Raw genomic sequence first — 14,262 nt, forward strand, 5'->3', positions numbered from 1 at the left:
TTGTTCGCCATTAGTGGATGTTGACGTCACGTCACGTGACATGACTAAGCGTTTTTTTTTTTTAGTATGAATAACATTTTTTGTTTTAATTATAAAGTCTACACTTAATTTTATAGAAAATGATGTATATATAATAGAAAAAAAAAATTACTGGTTTTGTTGGATTCAAGTGGATCCCCCCCCTCCAGTTTAAGAGATAGCAGGTCACGTGGTAATATACAAAATGGCTAGCGTAAATATAAAGATCGGTTTTTTTATCGACGAATATTTTGAAAGCTGAATTTTTTTTTATTCCTGTACATTTTTTCCTGATATTTTTCGTTAAAACTCTTGTATAAATACTATTTTTAACCAGTTAAATACGTTGGAGACATTGTCATGGAGTTTAATAATCTCTAGAACAAAGCAGAAGAGAAATTACAAAAGTATCGGTAAAACAAAGTGTTTGTTTACATTTGTTCGCCATTACTGGATGTTGACGTCACGTCACGTGACATGACTAAGCGTTTTTGGATTATGTAATATTAACATTAAAATGACAGGTTTTTTGGGGGGCCCCCCTAGGAGAGAAATGATCAGTTCACCCCCTTTTAATGGTCCGTTTGGTGTGGAATTTCGATATTTGTCATGCGGGTGATCAAGGTTCAATATGATACATAATTTGTCAACTTTGGTTGTGTCTGTCAAAAGTTTGAGCTGACGTCACGTCACGTGACACGTATTGAATAACGTTAAAATGACAGGTTTTTTGGGGGGCCCCCCTAGGAGAAAAACGATCAGTTGACCCCTTTCTACTGGTCCGTTTGACGTGAAATTTCGATATTTGTCATCCGGGTGATCAAGGTGCAATATGATACCAAATTTGTCAACTCTGGTTCCGTCTTTCAAAAGTTTTAGCGTTACAAACAAACATACATACATACATACATACATACATACACACCGATTTTTGCCTTTTATATATATAGAAGACTAGCAGGGCTACCCGGCGTTGCTCGGGACCGTATAAACAATGAAAAAACAAAAGCAGATATTGAACATATGTTTGATTCTTAGGGGAGAGGAATCTTTCATCTCTATGTATTATTTGTTTTATCTACCCTAGGACTGATATTGTTCATGTTTTATCCCTAGCATAGGTAATTTACAGCATGTATATGAAATTGTTTTACCTTAGGGAGAAGAGAACAGGTAATATACAACATAATGTGTCTATATTACATCCCTGGCAACGCCTAGAAACCAGCTAGAACATGTATTTCAGTCAATCTTTATTATATCCTGGGCTATGCCGGGAAACCAGCTAATCTCTTTTTAGTGACTTGACCACCAAAATACCTCCCTAAGTGTGTCCTTTCTTTTGAACTTATTAGATATAGGTATCTAGAAATGTGTGTGAAATTTTGTTGAATGCATTGTTCACTATGATTTTCTTATTGTTCTACACAATATCAACTGTAGCGAAATAACACAGTAAACTTAGTGTAGTGTTAGAATAAAGAGCAAAGGAAAAAATTAGAATCATATTTTGTAATTGCAAATCTAAATTTGCTAGCATGTACCAGTATTTGCCAGGTTGTGGAAATTTGGAACTTATAACATATGTAGTGGCCTTTTCCTAGATACCTATTGCTAAAAATTATACTTTCATTTTGTTAGAAAAATCTCTCTTCAGATGCCCTGCATCATTCAAAATAAAAACAAATATTTTTATAATTGTTTCAGTATATTGCTACACAATGTGAAAGTTTTTAACGTTTGTAAAAAAAATCATGAATGTGCTTATATTGCAAAAAAGAAAATATCAGTGCACAGTATTGAAAGTGTTTGAGATTCAAAAGTCTGTAACATTTCTACTAACTTCATAAGATGTCATGTGAGAAACTGAATTGAATATCAAGACATTATCTGAAGCGTTTTTATTTTGGTGTAACATATGTGTTTACAGTGAACCTTAACTTTTAATAAACAGATTGGTATGCAATGACATAGGCTAAGAATCTTTAAAATATATATAAATTGGAAAAATGTGTGAACAAATGAAAAAAAAATGATCCGCTCCACTTGATGACATCAAGCACAGTAATATTTTAGTGAAGAAAATATGAAATTGATGTTCAGTGATTAGTTTGGATGAATGAGAAAATGTAATTGTTTGATGCATAAAAATAACTCAGTTGCTGTATTTGATATTAAGCAGCAAAATATAGTGATTTGAATATTTGGGAAAACATCAAACCAGATTATGTAAAAAGAAAAAAAAAAGATGAAATTAGAAAATATATATTTTATGTTTATGAGTTCTGCCAATCAAAATTTTGTGGAAGATATTGGGTGATTACCATGCAATTTTATTTTGGTAAAATTCTTAAATTATTAGAATGTTTATTATAATTTCTAATTAGTGACTTGTTATAATCAAAATCCGCCCTAAAGAGTGTCCTTTCTTTTATTAGGTATCAGAGTAGGTATCAAGATTTCTACTTCTATACAAATGTGATATTTCAGATCTGTACATAAAAAAATTTGTTGAATATATAGGTTGAGAATTGTTCTGTGTCGCTCTCTCTCACACACACACGCATTCTCACTTTTATAGATATAATAGATAGATTACTCTAGATATATTTCCATATGTCTGAATACCCTATATACAAATTTTCAAATCTGTAGATAAAAAAATTTGTTGAGTATATAGGTTGAAAATTGTTCTCTCTCTCTCACACACACATTCTCAATTTTAGAGATATAATAGATAGATTATGCTAGATATATTTCCATATGTCTGAATACCCTATATACAAATTTTCTAATCTGTAGATCAAATATTTGTTGAATATATAGGTTGAAAATTGTTCTTACTCTCTCTCTCTCTCTCTCTCTCTGGCTACCTCACACACACATTCTAACTTTTATAGATATAATAGATAGATTATGCTAGATATATTTCCATATGTGTGAATACCCTATATACAAATTTTCTAATTTGTAGATAAAAAATTTGTAGAGTGCATAGGTTGAGAATTGTTCTCTCTATCTCTCACACACACACATTCTAACTTTTAAAGATATAATAGATTATGCTAGATATATTTCGATATTTCTGAATACCCTATATATAAAAATTTGTTGAATGTATAGGTTGAGAACTGTTCTCTCTCTCTCTCTCTCTCTCTCTCGCTCACACACACACACATTCTCACTTTTATAGATATAATAGAAAGATTATCCTAGATATATTTCTATTTGTATGAATACTCTATATACACATTTTAAAATCTGTAGATAAAGAATTTGTTGAGTATATGGGTTGAGAATTGTTCTCTCTCTCTCTCTCTCTCACACACACACACACATTCTCACTTTTATAGATATAATAGATTATGCTAGATATATTTCCATATGTCTGAATACCCTATATACAAATTTTCAAATCTGTAGATAAAAAATTTGTTGAGTATATAGGTTGAGAATTGTTCTCTCTCTCTCTATCACACACATTCTCACTTTTATAGATATAATAGACAGATTATGCCAGATATATTAAAATATGTCTGAATGCCCAATATACAAATTTTGAAATCTGTAGATAAAAAATTTGTTGTATACATAGGTTGACAATTGTCCTCTCTCTCACACACACACACATTCTCACTTTTATACATATAATAGATAGATTATGCTAGATATATTTCTATATGTCTGAACACCCTATATACAAATGTTCAAATCTGTGGATAAAAAATTTGTTGAATGTATAGGTTGAGAATTTTTATCTCTCTCTTTTTCTCTCTCTCTCTCTCGCTATCTCACACACACGCATTCTCACTTTTATAGATAAAATAGATAGATTATGCTAGATATATTTCCATATGTCTGAATACCCTATATACAAAGTTTCAAATCTGTAGATAAAAAATTTGTTGAATATATAGGTTTAGAATTGTTCTCTCTCTCTCTCACACACACATTCTAACTTTTGTAGTTATAATAGATAGATTATGCTAGATATATTTCCATATGTCTGAATACCCTATATACAAATTTTCTAAACTGTAGGTAAAAAATTTGTTGAGTATGTAGGTTAAGAATTGTTCTCTCTCTCTCTCACACACACACACACACACAAGTTCTCACTTTTATAGATATAATAGATAGATTATGCTAGATATATTTCTATATGTCTGCTTACCCTATATACAAATTTCCAAATCTGTGCCCAAAAATGTGTGGAATATATAGGTTGAGAATTGTTCTCTCTCTCTCTCTCTCACACATATTCTCACTTTTATAGGTTATATAGGTTGAGAATTTTTTGCTCTTTCCATCACTCACATTCACACTTTTATAGATATAATACATAGATTATGCCAGATATATTTACATATGTCTGAATACCCAATATACACATTTTCAAATCTGTAGATAAAAAATTAGTTGAATATATAGGTTGAGAATTGTTCTCTCTCTCTCTCTTTCTCTCTCTCTCACACACACATTCTCACTTTTATAGATATAATAGATAGATTATGCTAGATATATTTCCATACGTCTGAATACCCTATATCCAAATTTTCTAATATGTAGATAAAAAATTTGTTGAATATATAGGGTGAGAATTTTCCTTCCTCTCTTTCTCTCTCTCTCTTTCTCACACACACACAAGCTGAAAATTGTTCTCTCTCTCTCTCTGACTCTCTCTCTCTCTCTCACACACACACACATGGTCATTTTATAGATATAATAGATAGGTTATGCTAGATATATTTCTATATGTCTGAATACCCTATATACAAATTTTTAAATCTGTAGATAAAAAATTTGTTGAGTATATAGGTTGAGAATTGTTCTTTCTCTCTCTCTCTCACACACACATTCTCACTTTTATAGATATAATAGATTATGCTAGATATATTTCCAAATGTCTGAATACCCTATATACAAATTTTCAAATCTGTAAAGATAGAATTTGTTGAATATATAGGTTGAGAATTGTTCTCTCTCTCTCTCTCTCTTTCACACACATTCTCACTTTTATAGATATAATAGATAGATTATGCTAGATATATTTCCTTATGTCTGAATACCCTATATACAAATTATCAAATCTGTAGATACAAAATTTGTTGAGTATATAGGTTGAGAATTGTTCTCTCTCTCTCTCTCTCACTCACTCACTCACTCACTCACACACACACACACACACATTCTACCTTTTATAGATATAATAGATTATGCTAGATATATTTCCATATGTCTGAATACCCTGTATACAAATTTTCAGATCTGTACATAAAAATTAGTTGAATATATAGGTTGAGAATTGTTCTCTCTCTCTCTCTCTTCTCTCTCTCTCTTTCACACACATTCTCACTTTTCTAGATATAATAGATAGATTATGCTAGATATATTTCCATATGTCTGAATACCCTATATACAAATTTTCTAATCGGTAGATAAAAAATTTGTTGAATATATAGGGTGAGAATTGTACTTACTCTCTCTCTCTCTCTCTCTCTCTCTCTCTCTCTCTCTCACGCACACATTCTCACTTTTATGGATATAATAGATAGATTATGCTGGATATATTTCCATATGTCTGAATACCCTATATACAAATGGTCAAATCTGTAGATAACAAATTTATTGAATAGATAGGTTGAGAATTGTTCTCTCTCTCTCTCTCGCAACCTTACACACACAACCACACGCAAACATTCTGACTTTTATAGATATAATAGATCGATTATGCTAGATATATTTCCATATGTCTGAATACCCAATATACAAATTTTCAAATCTGTAGGTAAAAAATTTGTTGAATATATAGGTTGAGAATTGTTCTCTCTCTCTCACACACTCACATTCTCACTTTTATAGATATAATGTATAGATTATGCTAGATATATTTCTATATGTCTGAATACCCTATATACAAAGTTTAAAATCCGTAGATAAAAATACGTTGAGTATATAGGTTGAGAATTGTTCTCTCTCTCTCTTACGCACACACACACACACACACACACACACACATTTTCACTTTTATAGATATAATAGATAGATTATGCTAGATATATTTCCATATGTCTGAATACCCTATATACAAATTTTCAAATCTGTAGATAAAAAATGTATTGAATATATAGGTTGAGAATTGTTGTCTCTCTCTCTCTCTCTCTCTCTCTCTCTCTCTCTCTCTCTCTCTCTCTCTCTGGCTACCTCACACACACACACATTTTCACTTTTATAGATATAATAGATAGATTATGCTAGATATATTTCCATATGTCTGAATACCCTATATACAAACTTTCAAATCTGTAGATAAAAAATTTGTTGAGTATATAGGTTGAGAATTGTTCTCTCTCTCTCACACGAAACTGTGCGCTCGGCTTCTTCCCCCCCTTCCCACCCCAAATGCTTGGGAAACTGTGCACTGTTTTTGTTGGTTTTCAAGCTGCCTCTTCCCCCCCCCACACACACACACAGTTTAACAGTAGTAGGAGGTCAAGAGAAAGAGGGTGAGAGAGAGAGAAGAGTAAGTTGGTGAGAGAGAGAGAAAAGAGAAAGAGGGTGTTGGTTTTATATTTTTATTATCGTCTAATATTTTGAAAGCTGAATTTCTAATAAAATGTGCATCTATAGGAGATAATGCCTGGGAATGTGTTCCCCCCCCCACAGTTTAACAGTGGTGTGACGTCAAGAGAAAGAGGGTGAGAGAGAGGGAAGAGTAAGTGGGTGAGAGAGAGAAAAAAAAGAAAGACGGTGTTGGTTTTGTGAAAAAAGTTGTTATTTACAATTGTTCGCATTCTTGGCCTTTTGGTCAAGATCAAAGTGTAGTATCTGTTCTTCAGATGCTGCACTTCTATTTCTTGTTCTCTTTCGGTGGAGGAGAAATCCTCCACGACTGAGACAATTTTTATTTTTGTACCTTTTCTCCACGTTAAAAAACGACCCTGGTGTCTAACTCTGTCCCGTGGGGAGGCATAGTAAATAGGTACAATTGTTCGCCATTAGTGGATGTTGACGTCACGTCACGTGACATGACTAAGCGTTTTTTTTTTTTAGTATGAATAACATTTTTTGTTATAATTATAAAGTCTACACTTAATTTTATAGAAAATGATGTATATATAATAGAAAAAAAAATTACTGGTTTTGTTGGATTCAAGTGGATCCCCCCCCCTCCAGTTTAAGAGATAGCAGGTCACGTGGTAATATACAAAATGGCTAGCGTAAATATAAAGATCGGTTTTTTTATCGACGAATATTTTGAAAGCTGAATTTTTTTTTATTCCTGTACATTTTTTCCTGATATTTTTCGTTAAAACTCTTGTATAAATACTATTTTTAACCAGTTAAATACGTTGGAGACATTGTCATGGAGTTTAATAATCTCTTGAACAAAGCAGAAGAGAAATTACAAAAGTATCGGTAAAACAAAGTGTTTGTTTACATTTGTTCGCCATTACTGGATGTTGACGTCACGTCACGTGACATGACTAAGCGTTTTTGGATTATGTAATATTAACATTAAAATGACAGGTTTTTTGGGGGGCCCCCCTAGGAGAGAAATGATCAGTTCACCCCCTTTTAATGGTCCGTTTGGTGTGGAATTTCGATATTTGTCATGCGGGTGATCAAGGTTCAATATGATACATAATTTGTCAACTTTGGTTGTGTCTGTCAAAAGTTTGAGCTGACGTCACGTCACGTGACACGTATTGAATAACGTTAAAATGACAGGTTTTTGGGGGGGCCCCCCTAGGAGAAAAACGATCAGTTGACCCCTTTCTACTGGTCCGTTTGACGTGAAATTTCGATATTTGTCATCCGGGTGATCAAGGTGCAATATGATACCAAATTTGTCAACTCTGGTTCCGTCTTTCAAAAGTTTTAGCGTTACAAACAAACATACATACATACATACATACATACATACACACCGATTTTTGCCTTTTATATATATAGAAGATAAAAAGATTTGTACAAACCAAATACACATTGTTTTTTTTTCTTTGGGGCAGCTTAAGTCGATTGGCATATTGAGAGATGTCCCATAGAACAATTTGACCATTGATACATCCTCCAGCAACGATGTTTGTATCAGACGGGTTAAACCGAAAACAGTAAATGTCTTCAGGTGCTTGCAATATATAAGCTAAAATCAAAAGAATCAAAATAATTTACGTATTTTTTTTATTTTATTCTTAGTATCGCTTGTAGAGAGGATTGAACCTTTAACCTCCAAGAGACTAAACCAGAGACGATGAACGGGTTCAAGTAACCAGTCTCGCCAGAAATCGCCTGCGTGGAGGATTGAACCTTCAACTTCCAGAAAAAACGTTGCTTATATATAAAATAATAATAATATAAAAAAAAAATAATAATAATAATAATAAACAACGAGTCCTGCTTCTTAACGTACTGATAAAGTCCAGTTATTTTATGGACTTCACCGATAATTGTTCTAAATTAACATTAGATTGAATCGAAGGAAAATTTCAATGGTGTCATTAGATTCCTTGAAACGTTTTTGAATATCCTGTTAACATATCGATAACACAGAAACAAACGCTGGTGCTACCAGATCAGGCTGTCTGAAGATATTGGCTTCCTGAGACGAAATGCACCTTACATTAATGCCTTTTGTTTTTCTACTTCCTTTTGAAAAACTTAATTAATTTTCCCATTTCTCCTTTCTACACCTTCACTTCCTGACTGGTTTCCTAACTTAAAATGTCCCAAACGTTAATACTGTAACCCTTTTCCCTCTCCCATTGCAAAACTCATTCATGTTCTGCAGGACAGGGAACAAAAACGATAAAATCCACTATAAAACAACCAAACAAAACACTACAAGCTAGCGAATTGAAGATGCAAAATAACTTGAAGAATAAAAACTTTCTGCAAAAATAACTGAATGCAACATGAATACTATTTCCAAAATAATATGATTCGGAATCAAATCACCCGAAAAGGGTTGATATGCCGTAAAACAAGGCAACCAAACCAAACAAAAACAAACATTGATTTTTATAGATAGAAAAAATTCCTTTTTTTTTTTTTTCACAGACAGCTGTTTCGCAGTATCAGCCAACTTCATGTGTAGTACCAATGGTCCTGTTTTCATAACTTGGATCGGTAGAGAGCATGAGTTGTCCAGCGGCGCATCTCCGATCTTGCTTGTTGAACATTGTGTCACTTTTAGACATGATAAAAGGCTCCTATCGCTCTTGGGATTTGTACACATCTGGCCAACTAGTAGATAATTTGTAACAAAAAAAAGGAAACTGGTTTGCATAAAACGGAAATGGAATCATGTCTTTTCTATGGTGATAGTTTTATCGTTCTATCCTATATATGCGGCTGGGGACCGCTTATTAATTTTATATTTCCTATAAACTTGTTCTTTCGGAGGAAGCTGGCATGCATCAACAGGTATAACCAGCTCGTTTTAAGTATGAAGCAGGAATCTCTCATATTATAAAACTCAATCCTAGAAAGGTGGGGATCAAATGTATTTGTTTGTCAACAGACAGCTGTTTCGCAGTATAACCTTTTCTTTGTGCGAAACGGAGTGCTTCAAACATTGATTCAAAACACTATTGCTTTATGAATAGTTGGGAAATACACCACCGCTACCCGTAAGATTAATTTACAAATGTTATGGTTTTTTTTTTTTTTTTTTTTTTTTTTTTACATGGAAGTTACCTCTTATCAAGGCCCGGGAGCCACTCGGGGATAAGAGTTATTGTGTGTACAGTAATCAATGGGACAATATCGTAGTAATCGTTAGTAATGGAGATATGATAAAGTGTTTTACCTATTATATTCGCAATTATCGGCTACCTAGAGTGTTTTATTCTGATACCAAAAGCTATGTATTTATACTTTCTTCTATTTTTTTTTTCAGGAGGACCGAAAATTAGGATTGATCCCTTTTTTTGTAAGTAAATTTTCGTTTTATTGATTTTATGTAATTGCATCATTCTCACCCTTCGCTCTTTTATATATAAACAGTTATATGTCTGTCTGCCTCCATATTTTCAAATCTATCTCCTCCGAAACTAAAAGTCGCTAAGAACCTCAAACGATTGGTTTTTTACGGGCCGTTCTTTTGTGGGTGTTTAGCCGGTTATAATTGTTTTTAAGGGGCCATGTGCGCGTGCGTGCGTGCGTGCGTGTGTGTGTGTGTGTGTATTCGCGTGTGCGTGTATTTGCGTGTGCGTGTATTTGCGTGTGTGTGTGTGTGTGTGTGTATTTGCGTGTGCGTGTGTGTTTATTTGCGTGTTATATATATATATATATATATAGAGAGAGAGAGAGAGAGAACACACGCAAATAAACACACACGCAAATACACGCACACGTATTTACATGTATTTGCGTGTGCGTGTGTGTTTATTTGCGTGTGTTCTATATATATATATATATATATATATATATATATATATATATATATATATATATATATATAGAACACACGCAAATAAACACACACGCACACGCAAATACACACACCCCTCCCTGTAGAAAAGTGCCCAGTTAAAGATGAAGGAATTAATGTTTTTGGCTAATTTTTCGATATTTGTCGTCCGAAGGATCGAGCTTCAAAACGTTACCAATAGCGTAAAAATCCGTCGTCTCTGTCGAAATTTTTAGGCATACATACATACATACATACATACATACGTACAAGGCTTCCTTCAGTCTTGACAGACTATGGATATCCACTGTAAGGGTGCCTGCGCGTGAAATGTTTGTGGCAAGAGTCACGCAATCACCAACCACACCTCTCCTGAATCGACATTGTTGAATACCAGTGACAAGTGGGGGTTCCGGACAACTGGAAACAAATGCTGAGATAAGTGAAGCACATACAGCGCCTAGAATTCCCAAATGGTCACCCATCTGGTACTAGCCTGGCTTAACGTTGCTTAACTTAGGTGATCTGACGAAAACCGGTGTGTCAACGCGATTATGCCGTACATACACACATACATACATTTAAACAGACAGGCGAGATTTATATTATAGATTACAGATAATTTTATCAATTGGAATATTATTAAAATACATAAGCAAATGACAACAAGTTCGTTTGGATTGCTCAATAGTGCAATACTAGAACAATAATTTGTCATAATGTCACGCTTTACAAGGAATAGATACCCAGTTTATTGTTCATTTCAAACAATTAAAGTTTTATTAGCAGCACTAGTGTACAATTGTTTCGGTTTATAGCTACTATTAAAGTATATAATAGCTTTTTTTACATGGAGGTCACCACTTATGAAGGCCCAGAAGCCACTCGGGATAAGGGTTATAGTGTGTACAGTAATAAATGAGATAGTATCGTAGTAATAGCATTGGATATTTGATAAAGCGTCTTACTTAAGGGGCGGTTCATCAGGTATTTGTTTATGTTGGACTTGAAGACATCCAAGTTATAGTCAGGTGGGAAACAGGCAAACGGAAAAGAGTTTCACAGGCGTGCACTTCTAAGAAAGAAGCTTTGTTCATGGAATCTACGTTTTGATTTAGGCACAGATAAAGATTGGGGAAAATTATTGACAGTGGTTTCAGCTAGACGGGTGTTTTTCGTGAAAGATTGGCGAGGAGGGGACCAGAGATTGGAACTCAGACGAGCACTTGTCATGGAAATAACGATAAAACAAAGACAGGCTCGCAGCGTCTCTTCTGTGGGAGAGAGGTTGTAGGGAAGAGAAAAGGGCATCCCCCACTAAGCTATGAAGTCTATTTTGTACTCTGTCAAGGCAGGATAGGCTGTTTTTAGCAGCTCCTGCCCAGATGTGGCAGCAGTATCCCATTTTTGGACGTACTTGGCTTTTATATAGATAGAGAATTGCATCAGTAGTGAGATATCTTCTGGAGCGTTAGAAGGATCCCACCATCTTTCCAGCGACCTTGGCAACAGATTGATGTATGTTTCAGGTCAGGAGTAAAGGTCAAACCCAGAAGCTTGTCAAAACATGGGGCCTTCCTTAGACGGGAGCCATCCATTTCGATTGATGCCAGATGGGGATCAGAGCGTTTATGATGTAAAGATAGGAGTTTGGTTTTAGATGCATTAAAGGTAACCAGCCACCTCCTCCCCCACTGTACCACGCACTCAAGATCCGAGGAGAGAGAATCAGAGGGAGCAGTCATTTACGTCCTTTGATGTGTTGCCATAGATGGTCGTGTCATCAGCATAGATGTCAACGAATTATTTAAGTATGTGTTTTGGGAGATCATTAATGTAGATCAGGAAGAGAGTTGGGCCCAGGATTGACCCCTGAGGGACTCCAGCATTAATACTGTGGGACTCTGATTTCATCAACCACTACTCTTATAAACCTATTAGAGAGAAATGATTTAATGATTGAGAAAATATTTCCAGTTATACTGTTGCTGGAAATCTTGTGAAGTAGGCGTTTATGTCATACCTTATCGAAGGCCTTTGATATGTCAAGAGCAATTTCCCTAGAAAGGAAGCCTTTGTCAAGAGATTCACTAATCCTATGAGATATAACCGTTAGCACATCTGCTGTAGATCTAGCAGAGCGGAAACCATATTGCGTCTCACTAAGGTTATTTCTGCTGAGGTGGTTGATTATTTAATATGAATTCCAGCTACTTACTCATGACACACAGGAGGCTTATTGGTCTGTACTGAGAGGGAGATGACTTATCATCTGAATTCTTAAATACAGGACATACTGATGAGGTTTTCCGTGGTGTTGGAAAGCACTCCTCCTTAAGGCGACGCTTAAACAGTTTTGTCAGTATGGGGGCAAGTTCAGGTTTAAGCTTTTTTAACACTATAATTGGAATACCGTCAGGACCAGTTGCTTTACTGGAATCAAGATTTTTGATTAGCTTGGCGAGCTCACGCATAGATATTTGTATGTTATCTAGCGTGTTGTCTGTTATATGAGGAAATACGGAGAGTTGATGGCCTTTGTCGCATAGGGTAGAATTAGCTGCCAAGTTCTTGGCAAATAGTTTGGCCTTGTCGGATGCTGACGAAATGACCTCTGATCCAGTGATAATAGTTGTGATAGAACGCACGCTTCTGTTCATGATCCTATTTGTTATTTGCCAAAACTGGTGGGAACTAAGCCGCTGCTCAGCTACTTTGGATTTACCGGATTGAGCATATAGCTCTCTTGCATTTTTTATTACTCTTTTACAGTGGTTGCTGGTGGTCCTGAAAGCAGTTTTAGTCTCAGTGCATCTATTACGTTGGTAGCTATGGAAAAAGTGATTTCTGTGCGCGATGGCAGCAGCACATTCTTGGGAGAACCATGGCTGACTGTTGGGTTTTTGTTGGAATTTTTTGGATGATATGAATCGGTCTATGCATACAATTAACCATTCGGTCAGGTCTGATACTATAGAGGACACATCCTTTTTAAACATGGAATGCAGAGGTAGATCAGATATGAATGTACGGAAGCTATCCCAGTCAGCCATAGAATATCGGTATACAGTACGGTGGATACTTATACTGGGGACTTATTATATTTCATTTTTATCTTAACTGATACAATAGAGTGGTCGGAGGATCCCAGAGGAGATAGAACGAAACACGAGTATAGGTGAGAAAAAGGTTTAGAAGACTTGCGAATTGACCGGTAGTATTGGGCACACGGGTGGGCTCGGGAACAATCTGAGTGAGGTCATAGGCAATGGCAAAATCATGACAGAACCTCCCCTCATCATCTGTCTTATTTGAGTGGGTCAGCCATTCCACGTTATGGACACTGAAGTCACCGCAAATGTGAATGTTAACCGAGGGATTAGCAGACAGGATGTGGTCAATTTTCTATGATATACTCTTAAAGATAGTAACTCCGCTGTTGTGGGGGCGATAGAGAGCAAATATAAATGCGGTGATGTAAGCAAGTGCAACCCGGAAGCACATATAAGGTAATTTAGGGTCTTCTTTGGAGATATCCCTGCTACACGGGAAGCCATCTTTAATGTGGGCACATATTCCATGCCCATGGCAATCTTGGGGGTCAGATTTAGATGTTAGGTTAGAGTATCCTTTAATTATGAACTCATCTAGGGAGGTGGTCGGCCCTATTCCAGTTTCGCTTAGGAAGAATATGTCCGGTTTCGTCTCCTATAATTGGGTTTCAAACTCTGGAAGGTTGGAACGTAGACCCCTAATGTTGGAGAAGGAGACATGATAGTAGGGGTCTACGTTGGGGGATGGGGTTTTAGGTTTAATCATGTTTTTTTGTT

General features: G+C 35.2%; 1 protein-coding gene and 1 pseudogene across 1 annotated transcript in view; both read left to right on the top strand.

The window, feature by feature from the left end:
• Positions 1 to 14,262, top strand: part of LOC145255817 (aromatic-L-amino-acid decarboxylase-like) — a 122,578-nt gene that overhangs the window by 82,225 nt on the left and 26,091 nt on the right. Inside the window, exon 7 of the mRNA XM_080114522.1 lies at positions 9,920 to 9,952. Within this exon, the coding sequence (XP_079970648.1) occupies positions 9,920 to 9,952 (33 nt within the window). The remainder of the gene's footprint in view (positions 1 to 9,919; positions 9,953 to 14,262) is intronic.
• LOC145255967 (U2 spliceosomal RNA) lies at positions 6,806 to 6,939 on the top strand (annotated as a pseudogene).

This window comes from Euprymna scolopes, chromosome 31 (assembly GCF_053919585.1).
Source record: "Euprymna scolopes isolate OS-2025 chromosome 31, ASM5391958v1, whole genome shotgun sequence".
NCBI classification, from domain to species: domain Eukaryota; kingdom Metazoa; phylum Mollusca; class Cephalopoda; order Sepiida; family Sepiolidae; genus Euprymna; species Euprymna scolopes.